A 17,985-nucleotide genomic window follows, 5' to 3' on the forward strand; every position below is an offset into this window, starting at 1 on the left:
GAAAACCACTCCCTCCACTGAGCTGTCTTTGAAATCGGTAGACCGTCATCAGGGAGAGAGGCTCATCTTCCTCCTCCCCTTCCTCCTCCTCCTCCTCCTCCTCCCCTCCATCTATCAACATGAGCATAGTGATATCAGCTCTGTCATGATGGAGCTTGAGCCTATTCATATGCAACAACCTATGGAGGGAGTATGGAGGTTTCCAAATCCATCAGATATGTGACTTCATCCGCATTCTCTAAGACAGGACACAATCCAGCCATTTATATTTGCAGTGTTTGGGGAGGGGTGAGACAAGCTCTAGGACCTCACCAGTTGTCCAGAATGGTAATTGACCATGGAGGACGTCTGGTAATACCAATGCTTGACAGACTCCTAGCTGGCCTCCAACTTCTGCTTGCGTTCTTCATGTACTCAGCCACTGTGGAGCAAAGGCCAAGCACATAATCCAAATGTCTCCTTTAGGTTCCTTGAGAGGTCCCTCCCAATCTTCCCTCTCCAATCTCAAGGGATCTCTTACAGGGTGTCAAAAGAGTAGTTAAAATGGGCTGAAACATACTCCTTTCTGAGAGACCTTCCTGTAGACAAACAGCGGGCATGGTAGGTGAACGTCCCAACTCCTTCTGAGTTTCTCAGGAAAACCCATAATCATGCCTTCATGGTCTTGTTGAACCTTTCTACCAGACCATTCCTTGTGGATGGTAGAGGGTATCAAACTTAGAATTCACTCCACGCTCACCCCACATTGCTTTCAGATAAGCAGACATGAAATTCGTGCCCCTATTAGAGATGATCTCCTTAGGGAACCCAACCCTGGGGAAGATGCCAAGCAGAGCTCTAACTACTGTATGAGCAGTAACGGTCTATCAGGGAATAGCTACTGGGTGTCTGGTGGCATGGTCCACTACCCCTAAGGTGAACCTATTGGCAGAGGCAGTGGTGGGGTGGGGGTCTAAGGGACCAATAATATTGATCTCTACCCTCTCAAAGTGTGTCCTCACCACATGTAAGGGTATGTGGGGAGCTTCTGGCTCACCACCCGCTTTGCCACTGGCTCGACATGTGACACAGGAGCAATAACACCCCTTGACCTTTTCTGACATCTGAGGCCAGTAGAAGTGATTGAGCAACCTTTCCCAGGTCTTGGTCTGCCACAGATGTCCAGCTAAGGGAATGTTATGGGCCAAGTGAAGGAGGAATTCCCTGTACTGTTGGGGGGGCACCACTCTCCTGGTTGTCCCTGGTTTGGGGTCCTTTGTCTCACTGTGCAGGGTTCCCTCCTCCCAGAACACGTTAAGGGGTGCAGTAACACCACCTTCCTCCTGTGTGACAGTCAACTGTCTCAGGCCTTCAAGAGTGGGATAAGTTTTATATCCATGGTTCAAGTCCTCTCTTAACGGTCCACCTGCTTCTTGGAGTTCTGCCAGGTCAGGCAAGTCTCCCAAGTAAGCAGACTTCTGTTCAGACACCAGGCACTCCTCCTGAGGGTTAGGCTCCTTCTGGGTCTATGGACTTTGGGAAGTGGCCTAGCCAGATTTCCTACTCTTCCTCTTGGAACTAGGGCCAGTATTCCCCTGAAAGGGGGTGGGGGGGGCTGTCCTCCTTTCTTATGTTCACCACCTTAGGACTTTTTGGGTGCCCTAGTGTGTCCCATTCATCAGCTATCTCTCCCAGCACTGTAGGGCTAGATATCTTTGAACCTACCAGATACTGGTGTAACTTTTCTGAGGTACAATTTGTAGATATGTGTTCCGCAACTGCCAAACAAGGTGGATACCTATGAGGAGCTCTACTATTTCCCTTTATCCATCTTTCTAATGGCTTCACAGAGCCATCTACAAAGTCCACCCATGTCAGAGTTGAACCCTTGTTTGCGTTCCTCAACTTTGGTGTGAACCCCTCTGGGGCTAGACCAAATAGCTTGATGAGTGCCCCCTTCATGTGAGTGTATAACTCAGCCACCTCATTCTCCAGTGTCAACAGCCTATCTTCTCCTACTGTTGGAATCAGTTCCCACAATAAGGACCCCCAATGTTGGGTATCCACCATTCTAATCCTGAGAGCTCTCTCATATGATGCTAGCCATTTATCTATATACTTAGGACAATAACATTGGACAACATGGGATCATAGGGACCCCCTGCATTCACCTCAATTTCCTTGTTGCTGCCACAATGTTCTTAGGGTTTCAGCCCAGCTTGACCCTCTTCTCCTACAGGTCCAATAGCCTTTCTTCCAGAGCCAGTTTCCTCTCCTGGATCTCAAATAGGCTGAGCTGTGCTTCTTGGCTCTCCTTACTGAAGTGGAGCTCTTTAAACATCCAGATGTATTCATACCTTGATCGAACTGTGGGGGCAGCACTCTCACTGTCCCGCTCTGTGTCAAAGAGATCCCTGCCATCCTCTTCATCCCTACGGTCAGGGGTGATCGTGTCTTCTAGTTGAGCCTGGGCTCTCCTTGCTTCCTCCCAGGCTCCGAGGGGCTTCTTGAGTCACTCTTTCTTGGCAGTGATCCCTAGGTTGATTTTTCTATCCCTATCAAGCATCCAGTGCAAGCAGGACAGCCATATTGATTTCCAAGTTTTCCATCTTTGAAGTCTTTGCAAAATTTCTGCAACTTTGTTAAGACTTGCTGACTTTTAGCTTCCGAAAGACAGTGCCTTGGATTTATAGAACATGGCAGCTTTTTAAAACTTAGTCTAAGTGTTGACTTTGCGGATCTCTTCAGTGGTTGCTAAATTATTAATTGCCTGGTTCAGCGAAACACAAGTTCTGGATACCACTGCTAGGCACCAATGTGAGGGTTTGGGCATATTATATGGCATGAAGCTGCGGCCTTACTGTGTAATACACTTACAAAAACTACTATTACAAAAAGGCAGCAGTGGAAAAGCTAATGACAGGAGAAGTACCTGTATGTCAGTAATGGATTCAATATTATACAGTGCTACCAGACTGTGCCCCTGCTACCAAGAGGTGCAAACAAGTACAATGCCAACACAGTGACTCTCACAATGTTCTACTTATGTCTGGAGTACACACACATTCAAAATAAGATATAATAATGTTTTGGTTAAATAGGACAAAAGCGAGCCTACTTATTCAAAGCCATGGTACAGTACATTGATTTAATACAATTATAAAAAATTTACTATAAAACAGACAATATTTTTGTAATCCTCCTATATTATAATCCATCTAGAAAATACATTTGATTGGGTAAAGCCAGCACAGCCAACACGTGTCTTCTAAAAAAGACTACCGGGCTCCTGTGTTGTAGCACCGTAGGGCTACTAACATCTTGTATACATCATTGATATTAATACATGTAAATTGCAAATGGCTCATTGACATCTATCAATAAAAAGCAGAATCACTGATATGGCGTACAATTGAAAGAATCTGGATGAGTAAATGTTGCAGATGCGAACAATCTGATAAATACACACAAACACACACACACACACACCCACACCCCCGGAGCTCACATGTAATCCATAGAACGCCAAAGAAAACTAACTAGGGGTCCGGTTAGGCTCATTTGTAAAACCTTAAGCTTAACCCTGGGTAGCTTAAACAAACAAACTAAAGTAAAGCATTGAACAGTAACAAAACAACAAAATAAGAAAGTCACACAACAAGAAAGAAATCAGATGCCAAATTATAAATTATAAAAATCTATTGTATTTTAATGCATTTTTAGAGTCCAAGATACGTAAAATCCACCCGAGGGTTGCGAAGATACAAATTTTTAATGAAAACTTAAATCTCAGTTGAACCACAAACAAACATTGGTAACCATAAAGTTTGTAAGGTTCTGAAAAGTTTGTAAGAGTTGAGGTTGATTCTTTCGGCCCCACCTAGGTGACCAAATCCAACCGGAAGGTCGGGGGAGGGAGAGGGAATAAGGAGTATTTGGACAGTTACAAGGCCATCAAAGTGTTTTAAGTTAACTTCCAGACATTACAGCATGACCGCTATGGACTTCAATTGGGTGGTCCTGATGCTGCAGATGCAGGGGACTGAAGATGCTTAAGGATGGTATGGGTGCTGTACATTCAACAGGGGTGCCTTTCCAGTTATTCCTAGGCCCACAGGTCAGATGGGCCAACTCAAAGTCTTCTGAAACAGTAGAAGGCCAGCTGCAGCTGGGCTACCGGTCTCTATTCACAGCGGTACCAGCGATGTCCATTGGAGGAGGCTGATGTCCCTCTTGGGCAACCAATCTGGACTCAGGGAACACTCCAGGGTCCAGCAGACCCAAGTGCCAGTTTTGACTGCCGAGGATCAGTCTTTAATAGCGTCCAGCAGCACCTAGTGTTGATTCTCCTGAAGTGGCTACTGACTTGCTGAGTTGGGTTACTTCGGCTTTGTTGGCCCTGGTGCTGGTTGCAGGGGGTCAGCCGACTGATTCTTGAAATCACTTATTTAGTGTGGGGTGCAATTTTTCATCATGCCATAGGCACAGTCTTCTCTTTGCTAGCCCAAGGTGTGTCAGGTGCAGTCCAGCTGACTGTTCAGCCTCTCTTTGCCAAGTAAACAGGTCAGCAGAGCAGTTAGTCTTCAGTCCTTCCTCAAATTCCAGTGTAATCTGAGGTTTAGGGTGCCATATTTAAGCCCAAAAATTGCCGGGAGGTGGGGTAGGGGTGCTGTGTTCACTAGCCAATGGACTACCAGGTACCCTTCCTTTTGGAGATGAATTTAAAGCTATGTGTGGCATCTAGCAATCCTAGACTGCACTATTATGTCCACTTTCAAGATTGGATGAGTCCTTCCTCAAATGTTAGGAGCTTGGTTGCCCACCTACTCGCCCTGTAGTAGGCTGCTATTGTTCTTAAGCCCGGGAGTCGCTCACTCAGGGTAGTAAGCTCACTGGCAGCCAGTGACTGTCAGAGGCCACCGGACAAACTAGGTCATCTTTCTAATAGTAACATTAAATTCAACTTGGGCATCAGGTCATGTTTAATGGCAAGATTAACTAATACCTCAGAAGTCGCATTCCGAAGTGACGTCGGCTGAGTGGTCAGCCAGTAATTCTGTTAGCCAATGTGGCTACTAACTCTCCCACTGCAAAATGACAAAACAATTTGTAGGTGTTGCTGTCAAGACTGTTTCGAAAAAGTACAGCAGGCAATAACATATTACATGCCTGCAGCCATCACCCTCCAAAACTTTAGTGGAGTATACCTTATGTGGAATTACTTAGAGCCAAAAGAAAGTGTAGTACACCTCAAAGTTTTCACATTGAACAAGAGAAGGTGATTAGGAGATTTAGGAGATTTAGATCCAGAGGGTATCCAAGAAAAGTAATTAAGGAGGCCTGTGAAAAGGTGTCTGGGGTACCAAGACAAAATCTCCTTATTCCAAAAAGAAAGAAGGTAAATGAGAATGTTGTGAGATGTGTTACTACTTTTAACGCTCACTCGGATCAGGTGAGGAAGATTCTGAAATGATATTGGCATTTGGTAAGAACCGACAGGGTGATTGGCCAGTGTGTAGGCCCACATCCAAGGATAACTTATAGAAAAAGCAGTTCCCTAAAGGACATAATTGTGCATAGTTATCAGAGGAAGGACAGGGAAACTTTTTTAGACAAACAACAAGGTTTCTTCAAATGCGCAAAATGTAAGGCCTGCAAAAACAGTGTGAATTGTAAAACCTACCTATTACCCACAAGACAAGTCAGAATTAAGACATTTTTGAACTGTAATTCTGACTTTGCTATTTATGTGATCACCTGCCCATGCGGGATCCTATACGTGGATAGCACAATTTCTCCAATGAAGAAACGTATTTTGGAACATTGGCGTGCCATCAGAAATAATGATGCCTCTTATCCGGTGGCTCGCCATTGTTATATGGTGCACAAAGGAAAGGTTGAAGAGATTGATAGGGTACAGCTAACCATGAGAGGAGGAGATAGGGAACGGATCCTGAGAAAAATGGAGTCTGAGTATATAATTCGGCTTAATAGCAGACAGCCGTGAGGTTTCAATAAGGATGAGGAACTTTTAACATCATATAAGGATTATCCAATATGAACATATAGGGGGTTATTACAACTTTGGAGGAGGTGTTAATCCGTCCCAAAAGTGATGGTAAAGTGACGGATATACCACCAGCCGTATTACGAGTCCATTATATCCTATGGAACTCGTAATATGGCTGGTGGTATATCCGTCACTTTACCATCACTTTTGGGACGGATTAACACCTCCTCCAAAGTTGTAATAACCCCCATAGTGTCATAATTGGTTTTCAGTAGTATCATAGATAGCAGCATGTTGATATTAGGCTGGTTCTTGAGGGGGTATATCCTTTGGATTACTAATGACTTGCTTTTGTGTGTTGGCCCAAACTCCCTAGAAGTGCTATCAACAGATTGTGGATCTGATGGAGGGCATCCACTATACGTTATGAATGTCAGATGTTTCCAAAAAATGGCCACTTGGCCTTTTATGGCAGTGATCATTATGTTAGGCAGTTGCTTATGTTTATATGTATTTTTTGTTTAAAAATGCAAAAAAGCAAAAATTATTTGAGAATTGTATTGGAAATAGAATTTTGAAATCCACAAAAAAAAGTACATGATTGTTTTAGATACTTTAATCACAGATAGGATTTTGATTTATTAAGAAGTTTGGGTTGGGTTTCAATTATATCACTTTCATTTAATGATCTGTTTTCTATGTCTAGGGAAACAAAGGGTATATTCTCTAAGGGAGAGGGGGCCTCTGTAATGATTTGGGCTGATGAAGAAGACCGCAACTGTTGACTGCAAGTCGATAAATTAATTTCATTATAAGACTGTTATAGACTGAAGTAAACTTTTGAGTTGTTTGACGTGCTGCAAGTTTGATTTTTTTCTGCAATGTATATATATATATATATATATATATATATATATATATATATATAAAATATACAGCTCTCTGCCTTTGGGCTCGATAGGCCTTCCTTAGGGGAGGCTTACATATATTGGTAAGGGAAGTGGGGGCTCTGCCAATGGTTTGAATGGCCCTTCCAGTCAGCAGTCTCTAACTGGGAGCTATTTTGTACTTGGTTACACACCAGTGCTGCAGCCCTGGGTGGATGCCTTACACGCTCTACACACTATATGCTGGTGACTTAAGTAAGTCAGTCTCTGCCAAATGGGGATAGCCAATTCGATATACACTTTGTAAGGGGTCAGAACACTAGCACTAAGGTCTGGTTAGCAGGCCTCTGTGCATTCAGAGTTGAAAAACCAGCAGCATCAATTCAACAATGTGGAGGCATTTCCTTACAATTCTCCTAAAGAAAACTTTACAGGGAAAACTCATTTTGCCCCAACCTTTGGCAACTCCCGCTCCCTCCTTTTCAATCAGCCTCAGCTTGATGGATCAACCTGAAACTTTCCAGGACACAGTGGAAAAAATTTTTGTGTTTTGGGAAAGTTTTGTGACAATTTGTCAAATGGGTCCAAAGTTAAAAGCAAAACAAAAAAACAAAAAAATTCCTCTGGAAACCTGGCCCTAACTATAACTACCTAGAGGCATGAGCCCTCGGTGGCAGTTGCAACTGGGTTATCATAGTTAGAATCAGGCTTCCCCAGGGTATGCAATGTTTTGTGTTGCTAAAGACTTTGGTCCCGTCTGACAAATCTTCATGAAACCTTCCAAAAATGTACAATGTTTTGACTGGTTTGTGCATGAAAAGTTTCAGGGCAATTGGTCAAGTGGGGATAAGAACATAGAGGGGTTCCAAAATGAGCTTTCCCCATTCATTATACCACTGGAACTTTAGATACTGCTACAGCCGAAACCGATGAACTGATTTACATAAAACGTGGCAGAATTCAAGATCTTTGTCCAAGATAAGTATAAATTTAACTGCTGAATTTCTATGGATGTGCGGGTGTAAAATGTAAACCTAACTATAACATCCCTGTAACCTTTGTATTTTTCAGCTACTTTCTATAGAGTTTTATTTTATATAACAGCCCTGTAACTAGGGAAGTTATACTTAGGTTCAGATTTTACACTCACAAAACCATAGAGATTCAATAGTTATAATTAACTTATTTAACTATAACTCGTGCCCCCCCATGCACAGTTTTCTCATAAATATTTTCACTGCAACTGGTGCAGTGGTAACATCAATGTTGTCATAGAAGAAGACATCATGAGTGATGTAATGTGGGGTAATTAGCAGTGCATGGTGAGGGTGTAAGTAGTACATTTACCAAAAAGTGCAGTTTGTAAATAGGGTTCACGAGGTCAGTGCCTGGCAACATCTTCCAATTCTTTCAGGTCCTTCACTTCCGTGCAGTTTGTCAGTCGGCGTTCCTTACTCTGACCTTTTTTGTTTGATTCTCCTTTGTCCTTCCCCCCAGGATACCCCACGCTTATGCTCCTAATCCTTCCTTTGCTTCAACATTTTGATAGCCTCTACATTGGCGTGGTACATGTTTCAGCAACTAGATTACATATCTGTTTGCTCCTCCAGTTAGCAGCCTTCCACCATCTGCATTGTTGAGGAGCGTCTCCTCAACTGTTCAGCTGTCGGTCTCAGTTGAGGTAGGGTTGGGGATAGTTATAGTTTTTTGTAATCTAGAAAGAAGTATGTTATGATGACATTATAATTGCATACTTTGAAGATTTATGTTTTGTGTCGCATGCGTCTCACATTGGATACCTTGAAAAAAAGAAACAGTACAACCAGTGCTTCTGAGATGATCCTGGCTGATGTGGGCGCCATTTGGAACCAGTATCACCAGTGTACTTACCCTTCCATATTTTTTCCTGGGTTCCTAACCAACATAAAAATGTCCTGGCAGGAAAGTGTAGGATTAGGATTATCTGCTAAATATGTCTCGTATTAGATTTATCCTAAAAGAAGACAATTTGTTGTAAAGTGGATTGAACTTTGTGTGCTTCGAAGGAAATAATTTTTTTTTCTTTGGTGGAAACGTTTTGCGGATGCATCGTTTTGTGATGAACTGAAGTCATATTGAGCATTACTTTGATAGTGAGATAATTTTATAAATCTGGGACTATTTTTTGGGTGACTGGATCTCTTGTGGACGGATGGATTACTAGGCAGCTAGTTCAGTTTTGGGACTGTATACTATTTGTGCATTTGGCAGGTTGGGGACAATTAACTTTTTAAAAAGGATCAATAAACCCTTTTTTGATGGATGTATAATTCTTTGAGTGAATGGATGTATCATTTTTTGGAAAGATAATTTTTTGAGCAATTGATAGTTGTTAGCCAGGAATGTGGAGTGCTGTAAAAGTGCTCAAAGAGGGATCTTAATTGAGTTTTAAAACAACCTCTTCAGTGATCATACTATTTGAAACATCACCAGCATTGAGTTTCTGAGCACTTTCATAATATCCCACAGCATTTGCACAATCCGCCCATTTGAACTGCCATCTCTGACTTTTTGTTTTTTTGGTGGGGGGGGAAGAGTATCAAAATCGATACTCAGATTTGCGACATTGTGAGCTCTGTGTAAAGAAGTATGCAACCCAGTTCTACACTTCAGTTTTGTCTCAGAGAAGAAACAAGACTGTAGGGATTTCCTCTGATACCTCATTGTTTTACTAAAGGGTGTAATTACCTTAATGAGATGTTGAGCCTCAGTCAGGAAAAATCGGCAATAGCCACATAAAACTAGCACATGCCTACTTTACGGTTTGTACTTTTTTGTCGAAATGCTTCATGTGTCAGCTTGATACAACGTCAGACATCACTTCAACATGCAAACCACGTACTTAACACTGCACTGATTAAGCTAGTCTAAGCATTTAACACAATACAATGAGATTTGGTATAAAGAAGGGGAGAAAATGAGATACATATCTATTGACTTAATTGCACCATGGATGACAGGAAACACGGACCAAGCTTCATACAAAGCAATACTGTGGTGTGCACAGCCTAGAATTAAAGCTGTATTTTTATCAGTTCGTTGCTTAACCTCATTCCTTCGTAGAGGGCTATTTGGGTGCACCCTCTGTTCCAAAGTGCTACAATCGTCCACTTGCATGCTGAATGTAATGTAATACAAAAACAATCCCAGCTTCCTCACTTGACCAAACTGTGTGATCCTATGCATTAAACTGCTACATTTCCTCTCCTTTTCCTTGATCACCACATATCAAAGCACCTTGAAATACAATACTTCAAAGTATGTGAGCTGTGCAAAAAAACACCTTTGTATATGGTTTAACCAATACTTTAAATGGAAACATGTTCAGGTGCTCACTATTTATAGTACCCGCTTTCTCCTGAGAAGTGCCAGTACACTCATTAAATGTATCGCAGCAATGCTGAGATGTGCTGCTATTTACCACCGGACAGTCCCTGTCTATTTAAGCACTGGGTTTAAGCGACTAGAATATAGTTCCATCCACAATAATAATGTAAACCAAATATGGTGGACAAAAGACTTCCCTTTTGGTTCACGAATTAGGGGTTGAGAGCTCCCGAATGTTTCTAAATTTGTGACAAGAAAATATAACTTTTAATAAATGTAATTTAACGCGGCGATATAATCTAATGTACATAAGTGAATCCCTTCCACTTGTTAAAGAAATACACCTTTCTGAACATTGAAGACTATTTATCACATTTTACAGGACAATCTTACACAAATACATGGCAAGGATGTTGGTTGCTGAGCTACTAATGTGGCGAAGCCACACCCTTCGGCTAGGCTGTGAGTATGCACTCCCTATTAATTTGCTGGAGCAATTGCCCGCCTCTACTGGATGCTTTACACAGAAACAGAACCCTGTTCGAGAAACAGCAAAGATTAGTCACCCAGACGTAAGCAGAAGAAACACTTACATGTCTTGAAATTAGAATGTTTGTCGAAATTTGTTCAAGGAAACTAGCAGAATTTATCTGTTGAAACTGTGCAGGACAAACAACGTCAGGTGAGGGAATTTCGGAACAGCAATAATCCCGAATCAGGTTACTGTTTGGGGTTAATCGGGGTTCCCAGGATTTCGTTTGAGGGAGGGCCTTACTCTTTCTGTCTGCAAGCACTTGCATATTATTGTTTGTAAAATAAAGTAATTACGGAAAGAAAAACAATTCGAGATCACATACCTTTATAAATAAAAATAAAAAAAAATACAACTGATTCCCTGTAACAGGCTTCTATATGTAAAACTTACGTGCGATTTGGCATTTTCCTCCGAATCTGGTGTGTTTGTACAGCTTCCGTCAGCCTCCTCGCTGTAAAATAAAAATGCAAATAAAGCTCTCTCAAGGCAGACTTTGTACAGAGAAAGCTCAAAGGTCAGTGTCAACCTATCGTAGAAATCATAAATGTTTCTGGCCATTGTAAGAAAATATTTATATTTGCATGACCATCCCCCACTTTTTGTACTGAAGCTGCTGTTTTTTAGACAGCTGCACTGGGGCTCTGCAAACCTGGCCCCAGTGCATATGATCTGACCCCTGAAATATGCGTACAATTGGTTAATCCCGAATTGCCATATTTAATTTACATGTAAAACCGTAGTCTATGGTACCCTTTGTACCAGGACCTGCAATTTCAATGTGGACTACAGCACTTATTGTGCAATTACTACAGTGATAACTGAAAACAACAGTCTAGTCCTGCCACTCCAGCCTAGATGGGCAGTTTTATAACTGCCATTTAAACCTATTAAAACCACCCGTTTGACAAGCCTAAACCTGCGTTTTAAATAGCATGCATTCACTCATAAAGACGCAGTAAGATTCACTACACCAGTCTATAGCTACACAGCTGTGTGCATATTTCAAATTAAATAACTGTGCAATGCATAATTCTAAAGACTTGTGGTTTCCTGGCACGATGCTACCGCTCTTTGAAGTTCTGCCATGGGGCTAGGGTGGGACCAGGCCCCCCAGCCATACTTGGGACAAGGCGGGCCACGGACATTTAATTTCAAAACCCTTGGCCGCTTCCCGCAGCGCAGGTCTCTACATTCAGCGATTTCCTTGCCCGCTACTATTGTCATTTGAAGTTCTGCCATCGTTCTGGGGTGGGACTACATCCCCCAGCCATACTTTGGGCAAGACAGGCCCAGGGCCAGTTTACTGTATTGAAAAGCACTGGCAGTTTCCTGCAGCACGGGCCAAGAGCGGGCCCATTTGAAGCCGGGTTGGGCCACCATCTTGGCCAGAATATCAAACTTGGTAAATCGCCCTTTTTGCCTATCAGTACCTATGCATATTGTGACTATACTTGACGGCTTAGGGGGAAAAACAATTATGGGCAAGCAGAAATTACCACAAGGCTCCATAGGGAACAGTGCAAAGCCTGGGGAAACCACCAATCCGACAACAAACTATCTTACCACCGCAATGGGTTTAATAAATAGCAAAATTGTCAATGCGGAGGAAAGGCTGGCTGCAACTAAGACTGTCCTACTTAGTGCCATTGAGGATGCCAGTGACAATCCTGTTTTACTAGATGCAGGGCCTAGTATCTTATGCAATAGCATCCAAACGATAACAAAACAACAATCATGTTCGGCCACCTTGTGTATCAAATACACCCCTTTAGATATCTGTACTCTCTCGTAGCAATGAGCTAACTTCCCCTCCAATGAAAAAAAAGCATTAGTCCAAAGAAATCCAATAGTTAAACAATAACCAGCGGAAAAGGGTGCATGCAAAGTTGGACAATATTGAAAGAAAGTTTTTACTCGAGATGAAAAACAAAAGGAAAGAGTTTCTACATTAGAAAATGCTGTCAATGATCAACCCCAAATTAGGTTACCGGCTCCCCTAAGTTCTAATATTGAACCAATGAGCTCAGGAACCAATGATCAGACAGCTGTTGGTTCACTAAGTCAGAAAATATTTAGCACCACTTCCAAGAAAATTTCCAGAGGGATGTCTATCCCCATCAACTTCAGGAAGTGGCATTTACACACCACAATGGTGAAATTAATTCAAGATCACTTGAACTCGCATCAGACTATTTGCATTTCATTAACAGATGCTACTCTGTATGTTAATATTTTTAAAGAAATACCAAAATTAGACTCACATGTATCAGAGACCTGGAGAAATTAAAAAAAATAAGGTTGTACACTGAATTTAAAAACAGATCTGTGACAAAAATTGCTTATACCATGAAATAACAATGGTGCGAAGGGTAAATTAGGTCAGTCTTTCTAGAAAACTAGGTCCTGGAGATTGTACTGTTGTAACTTTTCGTTGTTCTTCTGTGGTAAAATCTCTCCTTCCTGATCTTCACCATAGGCAACACCTTAGAGGCAATCTAATTGGGGAAATTACAGCTGTACTTCTCGGCTTCTTTTATAAACCTCCAGTGAATAACATCACTTACAATGGGTCCACCCACATGCATTCTTTATCTAAACCCAGCATGTGCATATCTCAACCAATCTCTAATCGATTTGCACCACCTAGAAGTTGTAGTGAGCAGGATTGAATACAGGTGTGGGGGGGGGTCACAATGAATGATGTATCTCCATTATTACACCTGCTATACCTTCAAATAATGGAAGGGCAAAGGGGGGACTAGTTGTATTAATATGTACTGAAGTCCCATTAACCCTAAAGATTTTATATTTCCGGACCGATGAGAAATGTAATATTAATTTATTAAACTTCTTTAGTACCATATTCAACAGTACAGTAAGCAGAGTAACCGATGACCTAGGAAAGGAGTCTGAATCTTTTGCAAGTTGCATTGAGGCTGACTGTATTTACATCTGGGCAGGAAATTTTGATAATAACAAGTGCAACGCTCTAGCTGGATGACCTGTGGATACATGTGTGAAATTGGGAGTAATCAGCCTTGTTTTCCTCATGACTCGTATGGGGAGGTGATAAATTAAATGATTTTTAGATATAATCTAGAGCTCATGAAGAAGGCCTACATTATAGAAAGAGCAATCAATCAATTAGAGATTTGTAAAGAGCGGCTAATCACCCATGGGGTCTCAAGGCACTGTTTAAGGGCGTGCTGCTCAGTCAAAGAGCCAGGTCTTGAGGTCCTTCCTGAACTGCTTCAGTGATGCAGTCTGCCAGAGCTTGAGACATAGCGTGTTCCATGTCCGGGCTGCTAGGTAGGACAAGGACCTTCCTCATGTTGTGCTTTTTTTGGATCTTGGGGATGGTTGCAAGGGCAAGCTGAGAAGAACAGAGATGTCTGTTGGGGTACATAGAATAGACAGTGGTTGAGGTATGCTGGTCCAACCAATTCCAATTTTTAGGGAAATGGTTATAGTTCAATCACTGACCACATTTTGGTCTCGGATAATGGCCTGGGGTTGACTGAATCTTTTGAGATTGTTCTGAGCTCTTTTAGTGACCACCAACCATTATTGTTAGTCCTCAAATCAAGACAAATCCTGGGGACTGAGTGCAACTAGCAGCACACATTGTAACCCATGGCAATAATGGTGTAAGCTGTAAGTGGACGGGTATAAATGAATCTGCTATCCAGCAAAAGCAGTAAAAGATAATACTGCAGAATTTATTATGTGCACCAAATGGAACACTACCCCATTGCAAATTATAGCTGCCTTCTGTAAAATAACAGCTGCAATTGCGGGCAATTTAAAAAAATCACCAGCAAGGCCAATATTAAAAAGAACAAAGGCTGGTTTGAGCACCATTGCTCCCGTACAAATCGGACCCTTAAGAAAGCCTTGTAGACTATACCCAGAAATAGGGTGGAGGTTAAAATATTAAGATGCATTTATAATCAGGCTTTAAATAAGAGAAAAATGGATTTATAAGGAAGGGCTTGGGCCCATTTGGAACAGGCGGTTGCAATGAGAGAAACTACATTGTTTTAGAAAACAATCAGCATTTTGTTAAGGATTCAACAGCACCCATGGTTGAGGCTCTTGTCCAACAGTCACATTGGTTAAGACACTATGGCTGGATTTTTAACTCTAGTGAGGATGGTGCAGAAGTGCTCAATGATTGCATAGTTTGCATGGCTGTAAGGAAATGCCTCCTTGGCATGGTTACCCCCTGACTTTTTGCCTTCGCTGATGCCAAGTTATGATTTGAAAGTGTGCTGAGGCCTGCTAACCAGGCCCCAGTACCAGTGTTCTTTCCCTAACCTGTACCTTTGTTTCAACAATTGGCACACCCTGGCATCCAGATAAGTCCCTTGTAACTGGTACCCCTGGTACCAAGGGCCCTGATGCCAGGGAAGGTCTCTAAGGGCTGCAGCATGTCTTATGCCACCCTGGAGGCCCCTCATTCAGCACAGACACACTGCTTGCCAGCTTGTGTGTGCTGGTGGGGATACAATGACTAAGTCGACATGGCACTCCCCTCAGGGTGCCATGCCAACCTCACACTGCCTATGGCATAGATAAGTCACCCCTCTAGCAGGCCTTACAGCCCTAAGGCAGGGTGCACTATACCATAGGTGAGGGCATAGGTGCATGAGCACTATGCCCCTACAGTGTCTAAGCAAAACCTTAGACATTGTAAGTGCAGGGTAGCCATAAGAGTATATGGTCTGGGAGTCTGTCATACACGAACTCCACAGCACCATAATGGCTACACTGAAAACTGGGAAGTTTGGTATCAAACTTCTCAGCACAATAAATGCACACTGATGCCAGTGTACATTTTATTGTAAAAAACACCCCAGAGGGCATCTTAGAGATGCCCCCTGAAACCATACCCGACTACCAGTGTGGGCTGACTAGTTTTAGCAGCCTCCCACACACCAGACATGTTGCTGGCCACATGGGGAGAGTGCCTTTGTCACTCTGTGGCTAGTAAGAAAGCCTGTACTGGGTGGAGGTGCTGCTCACCTCCCCCTGCAGGAATTTTAACACCTGGCGGTGAGCCTCAAAGGCTCACCCCCTTTGTTACAGCACCCCAGGGCACTCCAGCTAGAGGAGTTGCCCGCCCCCTCCTGCCACGGCCCCATTTTTTGCAGCAGGGCTGGAGGAGATAATGAGAAAAACAAGGAGGAGTCACTGGCCAGTCAGGACAGCCCCTAAGGTGTCCTGAGCTGAGGTGACTCTGACTTTTAGAAATCCTCCATCTTGCAGATGGAGGATTCCCCCAATAGGATTAGGGATGTGCCCCCCCTCCCCTCAGGGAGGAGGCACAAAGAGGGTGTAGCCACCCTCAGGGCTAGTAGCCATTGGCTACTAACCCCCCAGACCTAAACACACCCCTAAATCGTGTATTTAGGGGCTCCCAGAACCTAGCAAGATAGATTCCTGCAACCTAAGACGAAGGACTGCTGAGCTGAAAAACCTGCAGAGAAGACGGAGACACCAACTGCTTTGGCCCCAGCTCTACCAGCTTGTCTCCCCCCTTTAAAAGAACTGCCCTAGAGACGCGTTCCACAGGGTCCAGCGACCTCTGAAGCCCAGAGGACTTCCCTGAATCTAAAAGGACCAAGAACTCCTGAGGACAGCGGCTCTGCTCCAAGGAAGAAGCATCTTTGCAAAAAAGAAGCAACTTTGAAAGAACACACGTTTCCCGCTGGAAGCGTGAGACTTTGCACTCTGCACCCAACGCCCCTGGCTCGACTTGTGGAGATCCAACGCTACAGGGAGGACTCCCCGGCGACTGCGAGCCCGTGAGTAGCCAGAGTTGACCCCCCTGTACCCCTGCAGCGACACCTGCAGAGGGAATCCAGAGGCTCCCCCTGACCGCGACTGCCTGCTTCTAAGAACCCGACGCCTGGTAAGGACACTGCACCCGCAGCCCCCAGGACCTGAAGGATCCGACCTCCAGTGCAGGAGCGACCCCCAGGTGGCCCGCTCCCTTGCCCAGGTGGTGGCTACCCAGAGGAGCCCCCCCCCCCCTTGCCTGCATCGCTGAAGAGACCCCTAGGTCTCCCATTGAACTACATTGCAAACCCGACGCCTGTTTGCACACTGCACCCGGCCGCCCTTGTGCCGCTGAGGGTGTACCTTTTGTCTGACTTGTGTCCCCCCCCGGTGCCCTACAAAACCCCCCTGGTCTGCCCTCCGAAGACGCGGGTACTTACCTGCTGGCAGACCGGAACCGGAGCACCCCCTTCTCCATTGAAGCCTATGTGTTTTGGGCACCACTTTGACCTCTGCACCTGACCGGCCCTGAGCTGCTGGTGTGGTAACTTTGGGGTTGCCCTGAACCCCCAAGGGTGGGCTACCTTGGATCCAACTTTGAACCCTTTAGGTGGTTTACTTACCTGCAAAACTAACAAACACTTACCTCCCCCAGGAACTGTTGAAAAAAGCACTGTGTCCAGTTTTAAAATAGCTTATTGCCATTTGTGTGGAAACTGTATATGCTATTTTGCTAATTCAAAGTTCCTAAAGTTCCTAAGTGAAATACCTTTCATTTAAAGTATTGTTTGTAAATCTTGAACCCGTGGAAAATATATTTTTCTATATAAAAACCTATTGGCCTGGAATTGTCTTGGAGTGTGTGTTCCCCATTTATTGCCTGTGTGTGTGTGCAACAAATGCTTAACACTACCCTCTTATAAGCCTACTGCTCGACCACACTACCACAAAATAGAGCATTGGAATTATCTCTTTTTGCCACTATCTTACCTCTAAGGGGAACCCTTGGACTCTGTGCATGCTATTTCTTACGTTGAAATAGTACATACAGAGCCAACTTCCTACAGTACCACAGTGTTTTAGGCCCTTCCTACAGGTGTGGCTCATGATGTGCTACTGGCAGGCCATTTGGGGGCAGGTCAAGAACTTTGACAGGCTTGTCACCCACTTCTACTGGCCCCAAATGAGGAAGAACTTAGATGTATTCTGCAAGACCTGTTAGACGAGTGGCAAATCTGGGAAGAGGTGCAAGGCTTCTCTTCAACCTTTCTCTGTCGAGAGCATCCATTTTGAGCAGGTGGACATTGGCATTGTGGGGATTCTGGATCCCAAGGCAGCCATGGGCAAAAGGTTTTTCTAGGTCTTGGTGGACCATGCCACCCTGTATCCGGAAGCTATCCCTCTGAGGACTGTGACTGCACCCAAAG

At 43.7% G+C, this 17,985-nt stretch overlaps 1 protein-coding gene across 6 annotated transcripts in view; it reads right to left on the reverse strand.

Annotated features, from left to right (window-relative positions):
* LOC138250332 (arylsulfatase D-like) overlaps positions 1-17,985 on the reverse strand; it is a 664,413-nt gene that overhangs the window by 632,907 nt on the left and 13,521 nt on the right. For all 6 annotated transcript variants that reach the window (XM_069205101.1, XM_069205102.1, XM_069205100.1 and 3 more), the window contains one exon: positions 11,168-11,228. In XM_069205101.1, coding sequence (XP_069061202.1) covers positions 11,168-11,181 — 14 coding nt within the window. In that variant the 5' untranslated portion in view covers positions 11,182-11,228. The remainder of the gene's footprint in view (positions 1-11,167; positions 11,229-17,985) is intronic.

The sequence above is a fragment of the Pleurodeles waltl genome, chromosome 8, assembly GCF_031143425.1.
Source record: "Pleurodeles waltl isolate 20211129_DDA chromosome 8, aPleWal1.hap1.20221129, whole genome shotgun sequence".
NCBI classification, from domain to species: domain Eukaryota; kingdom Metazoa; phylum Chordata; class Amphibia; order Caudata; family Salamandridae; genus Pleurodeles; species Pleurodeles waltl.